This window comes from Aegilops tauschii, chromosome 3 (genome assembly GCF_002575655.3).
Source record: "Aegilops tauschii subsp. strangulata cultivar AL8/78 chromosome 3, Aet v6.0, whole genome shotgun sequence".
Taxonomy (NCBI): Eukaryota; Viridiplantae; Streptophyta; class Magnoliopsida; order Poales; family Poaceae; genus Aegilops; species Aegilops tauschii.
Genome location: NC_053037.3, coordinates 25,741,890 through 25,747,868, shown reverse-complemented (window position 1 = coordinate 25,747,868; position 5,979 = coordinate 25,741,890). Strand labels below are relative to the sequence as shown.

General features: G+C 48.2%; 1 protein-coding gene across 1 annotated transcript; it reads left to right on the top strand.

Moving 5' to 3' along the window:
* On the top strand, positions 1-2,281 carry LOC109777175 (protein NRT1/ PTR FAMILY 8.2-like). The gene is made up of 3 exons (XM_020335822.4): positions 1-157; positions 251-387; positions 475-2,281. The coding sequence occupies exons 2-3, from the start codon at positions 264-266 to the stop codon at positions 2,187-2,189; spliced, it is 1,839 nt and encodes a 612-aa protein (XP_020191411.1). The 5' UTR covers positions 1-157; positions 251-263; the 3' UTR covers positions 2,190-2,281.
* Positions 2,282-5,979: the final 3,698 nt, after the last annotated feature.

Sequence of the window (5,979 nt, the reverse complement as noted above, 5' to 3'; positions counted from 1 at the left end):
GTCGTCAACTCCAACACCCATTTACCAAACGACTACATTCCATCGTTACCACGAACAGCTGGGCGGACGAAACTGCCTGGGAACTTGTTACCATGGGAATTGGCAGAGATTTAGTCGTGTTGATTTAACTTCTAATTTCTGATATTTATAACCTTCGGTACTATCCACGCCATCTTGTCTTTCTTGCCCATTGCATCCGTTCATCGGATTCATCCTTACTAATTGTAACAAAAGTTGCTCCTCTGAGCAGCAAAGAAGTAGCAATGGGGGAGGTTGGTGCTGAATCTGCAGGCATGATCTACACCCAAGATGGCACGGTGGACATCAAGGGCAACCGTGCCGTCAAGAGCAACACCGGCAACTGGCGCGCCTGCCCCTACATCCTCGGTACGTACATGCATACTAGTACAAGGGAGGGACTCCATTGTTGGCCTGCTCTTACCTCGAGTCATGGCGTTGATGGATGAATCGCAGCGAACGAGTGTTGCGAGCGGCTGGCGTACTACGGCATGAGCGCCAACCTGGGCAACTTCATGCTGGACAACATGGGCATGAACAACACCACCGCCGCCAACAGCGTCACCAACTGGGGCGGCACCTGCTACGCCACCACCCTCATCGGCGCCTTCCTCGCCGACGCCTACCTCGGCCGCTTCTGGACCATCGCCTCCTTCGTCACCATCTACATCATCGGCCTCGGGCTCCTCACGGTTGCGGCCTCGGTGAAGGCGCTGGTACCGACGTGCGCGGCCAAGGGGGTGTGCGACCCGACGGCGGGGCAGACGGCCGCGGTGTTCGTGGGCCTGTACCTCGTCGCCCTGGGCACGGGCGGCATCAAGCCCTGCGTGTCCTCCTTCGGGGCCGACCAGTTCGACGAGAACGACGACGGCGAGCGCCGGAGCAAGAGCTCCTTCTTCAACTGGTTCTACCTGTCCATCAACATCGGCGCGCTCGTGGCGTCGTCCGTGATGGTGTACGTGCAGGAGCACTACGGCTGGGGCTGGGGCTTCGGCATCCCCGCCGTCGTCATGGCCATTGCCGTCGGCAGCTTCTTCGTCGGCACGCCGCTCTACCGCCACCAGCGCCCTGGCGGGAGCCCGCTCACCCGCATCGCGCAGGTGCTCGTCGCGGCCACGTACAAGCTGAGCGTCCCCGACGACGGGTCGGCGCTGTACGAGACCATGGACAAGGAGTCCGGCATCAAGGGCAGCCGCAAGCTGGAGCACACCGAGCAGTTCAGGTTCCTCGACAAGGCGGCCGTGGAGACGCAAGCGGACAAATCATCGGTGTCACCGGCGTCGCCGTGGCGGCTGTGCACGGTGACGCAGGTGGAGGAGCTCAAGAGCGTGGTGCGGCTGCTGCCCATCTGGGCGAGCGGCATCGTCTTCGCCGCCGTGTACGGCCAGATGAGTACCATGTTCGTGTTCCAGGGGAACACCCTCGACAAGCGCATGGGCGCCCACTTCTCCATCCCCTCTGCCTCGCTCTCCGTCTTCGACACCCTCAGCGTCATCGCCTGGGTGCCCGTCTACGACCGCCTCCTCGTCCCGGTCGTCCGCTCGTTCACCGGCCACCCCCGCGGCTTCACGCAGCTCCAGCGCATGGGTGTCGGCCTTGTCGTCTCAATCTTCTCCATGGTCGCCGCCGGCGTGCTCGAGCTCGTCCGCCTCCGCACGGTCGCGCGGCACGGGCTCTACGGGGAGGACGACATCGTGCCCATCTCCATCTTCTGGCAGGTGCCGCAGTACTTCATCATCGGCGCCGCCGAGGTGTTCGTCTTCGTGGGGCAGCTCGATTTCTTCTACGACCAGGCGCCGGACGCCATGAGGAGTATGTGCACGGCGCTGTCGCTCACGGCGATAGCGCTGGGGGGCTACGTGAGCACGCTGCTGGTGACGGTGGTGGCCAAGGTGACGACGAGAGGTGGAAAGGAAGGGTGGATCCCGGCCAAGAACCTCAACGTCGGCCACCTCGACTACTTCTTCTGGCTGATGACCGTGCTCAGCGTCGTCAACTTTGCTGTCTACCTACCCATCGCCAACTGGTACACCTACAAGAAGACCGCCGGAGCCGGAGACGACCAGGACGCCAACGAAGTAGGTGATGATTCGACCGCCGGAGCCGGAGACGGTCAGGACGCCAACGAAGTAGATGATGATTCACCTAAATCAGGAGACAGAAGAAAATAGATTGTTGAAAGCAAGAATTGGTAGTACTTCTCTTGAAAAGATTTGATAGAAAAATGTGTTGAAATGTCCTTGAAATAAGAGATTAGGAAAAAGGAAATCGTGAATATTCATTAACGTTTTTTTCCGGAAAAGGATCCAGGTCTATAATAAAGATTCACCAATGGTGCAAAACACCTTAAACATAACAAAAACTACATCGAGGTTCATGGACCACCGAGCCACCACTGTCACCGCCGACTTGCTACTCTCGCTGCTCCCATACCGGAGTCGGCCTTACCTTGTCCATGACAGTTAGAAAGTCTTCATGCATGTGCACCTAAGGACTACCGTCTCGGAGGCACGTTCGTAACATGTCATCTGGCCAATCAGGTTATAAAGAACTGTGACATGTTTCAGCGTCGTCAACTTTGCTGTCTACCTGCCCATCACCAACTCGTACCCCTACAAGAAGGCCGCCAGAGCCGGAAACGACCCAGACGCCACCGAAGTAGGTGATGATTCACCTGAATCAGGAGACACCGCAAAATATGTTGTTGAAAGCAAGAATTGGTACTTCTCTTGGAAGTATTTGGCAGAAAAATGTGTTGAACTGTCCTTAAGATAAGAGTTTAGAAAAAAGAAAATCATGAACATTCATTCACGTACTTTTATTTTCAAGGACCTGGATCTGTTACCAAGATTAACCAAAAGTGCAAAACACCTTAAGAGCACTACACCAACATTACTTTCAAAGTTTTCAAACAAATACATTAAAATTATTCGTAAATTCAAAAAACCTAAAATTAAGTTTGTGTTTTAATTTTCAATTCTACATGTTTCAAATTGCCAAACATTAGTTTTAGAAGATCAACACGGTCTTTGTTCATTTTTTGGAAAAAAAAATATATGTAATTGCATTTCAAATTTGAATTATGTCAAATGAAATACAAATTTATTCATAAATGCCAAATGTAGCAAATAATGAATCCTAGAATGTGGTCATCTGTAATTTTCGGCGTCTACTAGATGTGCAGAGAGCAGTGCGGCCGTCTCCAACAACTACTTGGTGTGGGCGAGGCAACGATCTCCATTGATTTTTCAAGGAGGCACGGTCTCATCTTTTGTTGGTTGTCATGGGTGCTTCAAGTTGAGGTTCGGATACTTCTATGCTCTTGCATGACGTCAAGCTGGTGGCGCCCAGAAGTGCACCTTGTCTGCATATATTGTGTTCCATTTCTATCTATGTTGTTTTGTTCTATCGTTGATCTATTGTATAATAAGGTTTCCTCATCATCAATCATTTGACTTTATCTATAAAGCGAGACAAAAACCTATTTCAAGAGTCACAATGAAGATTGTCAGCGGAAAAGTATGTTGGACAAGATTTTTAACTTTTCCCTAAGCCCTTTCAGACAACAACTAGCTTATAGTCTACAGTGGAGCAGATTTTATCATTATTCAATGGAATGACGAGAAGAATGTATGAAGAAGCTAGCCTGTGCAGTTTTCAGAGTGAACGACGTGTGGTGCGTATGATCCTTGGTGTGAATCACAATGCGGTGAGAGGTGGCACGGTAACATATGTTTCCCCTCATTTCCCGGTGCCTCCATTTCCTACATATATGAATTATGCACGTACAGTTAGACGGTCGATCTCGTATAGCAGTGGTTGTACACCTAGTAAGTTGAACAGATCCTTTCTGTTTGGGTTGCTGGTGCAGCTAAATTGTGAATTTCATATATGCATAGAGTATATATATAGCTGCACACTGTATGAGTACTGTTCAAGAGCTAGCTCCAAGCTCCAATTAATGTATATTTACTAACTTGGCACGCAGTTGGTAGCGTTCAACTTATCTTGTTAATTAGATCAGAGTTTGTACGGTGACTTAAAATAGAAAACTTTGATCCCTCATCTTTCGAATTTAAATCTGCCCGACAATATTAGCTAAAGGTGTTGTTGCTCAGAGGTGTATAAAATTTCAATGCTTTTAACTGAAAATTATTGTTTTCAAGTACCCTGAAGGTGTATTTATAGGGAGGGAAAATCAAGATGTTCATTGCACAATTGCTTGGACTACCATGCATGCTAGTTCTTACTTATAATAAGTTTAAATCTCATGGTTCATTTTTGTAATATTTTATTTTATTTTTTGTACCGGTTTTACATCTTTTGCCAAGTATTTCCTAGCTTAAAAGGCCATTTTTTTAAGCTGCAACATGATTCGGACGGGCACAACTACTGAAAGTAGAGGGTTGCGATCCGGACGAGTATATTACTGATGATCGTGACAAGAACCTGCCACCGACATCTCCGCTTGATCCACATAATGTGAGATGTAAAAAAAATGACGGGGCCAATTGGTCCATTCGAAACTTACGTTATTAGCAGAAATTTATATAATGGAGTTTTTTCTTGTACTTTAGAGGATCACACCATCAGCAACACGGGCCATAACTTGCCAAAACCAACCACCACTCCGGACTGGAGCAAACAAAGAGATCGTGCACCCAGCCAATAGGAGAGAAGGTGTTGGATGGATGAACTTGAAGCTTGACTAGAAGCCATGTTTGCTGGATTAGAATAAACCACCACTAAATAGTGGTCCCCTGCTCCGATTAGTAAGAGTGGTACGTACATGTGGTTGAGCATCAAAGAACTTTGTCCTTTTAAGCCAGGCAGTGCCACTAAGCAGTAAAGGGGAGGGTGGGGGTAACTACGGCGGGCTAAAATCCATCCTGAACCTTTTCTTTTATAAATTTGTAGTCACTGCCATATACTCCCTCCGTTCCGAATTACTTATCTTCGATTTGTCTAGATACGGGTGTATCTAGACTACAAAGAAGCGGGGAGATAAGAACAAAGCTACCCAAAGTACTCCAGAAACAGAGACACACACATCAAGTCTCGAAAGCATAACCCCATTGTCATAGAGGATTGGCCAAGGAAAAATATCTTTTGACCAAGGAAAAATATTGCAGACCTAGAAATAACAACTTGAAGGTGTTCATTCTAGTTCCTGAAAACTTCTGCGTTCCGGCACTCAAGATATTCAACAAGAGAGCCATAATTACTGCGTTCCTTACTTTATTTGCCGGCTCGGAGATGGCTAAGTCATTTTTTTCGATAAAGGACGCTTTTATTATCTCGAAATGTAGCATCAACCGGATACAAAGCATTATGAGTAACACCCGACCTCTGCATAACTAGGATGCACACAGCCCAACACAGAAAGTCTGACAAAATGAATGGAAAAAAAACGACAAATCGGCGACAGTAGAGTCCTATAGACCGACACTATGCCTATGTCGCAAGGGATGGTGGGCCGATCCGGAGATGGCTAAGTCATGAAAGGAGGTGTAGTCGTCTGGAGTAATGTTGAGAGAGTCAATAATTGTCCATGTCGCCCTAGGAACTCAGCCGTGTATGAGAAGATGAGCTTTTGATTCGGCTTCTTTACAACACAGACAAGCTTCGGTGGAGGCGGTCGGTGAATATCCTCTGCTTGTGTGCCAGCAAAAGGAACATTCAACACCAGTTAGGTGCAAATTCATTTTTTCAAATAATGGAAACAGATCGTCTGACATTGAGGAAAAAGCAGCTTCATAAGCAACATTATTTTTTTTAGCAAGAAGGCTCAAGGGGAGCCCGACTTTGAATTAACAAAGCCATCAACCGGCCAGGATTACACAAGGCCACCAAGCAAGAGCGACCGAAAGATACAAGGGAGCTGACAGAGCAGTTTACAACGCAACGCACACTACTGCACACATAGATATACACATGAGAGATCTGCAAGTAATGTCGAAG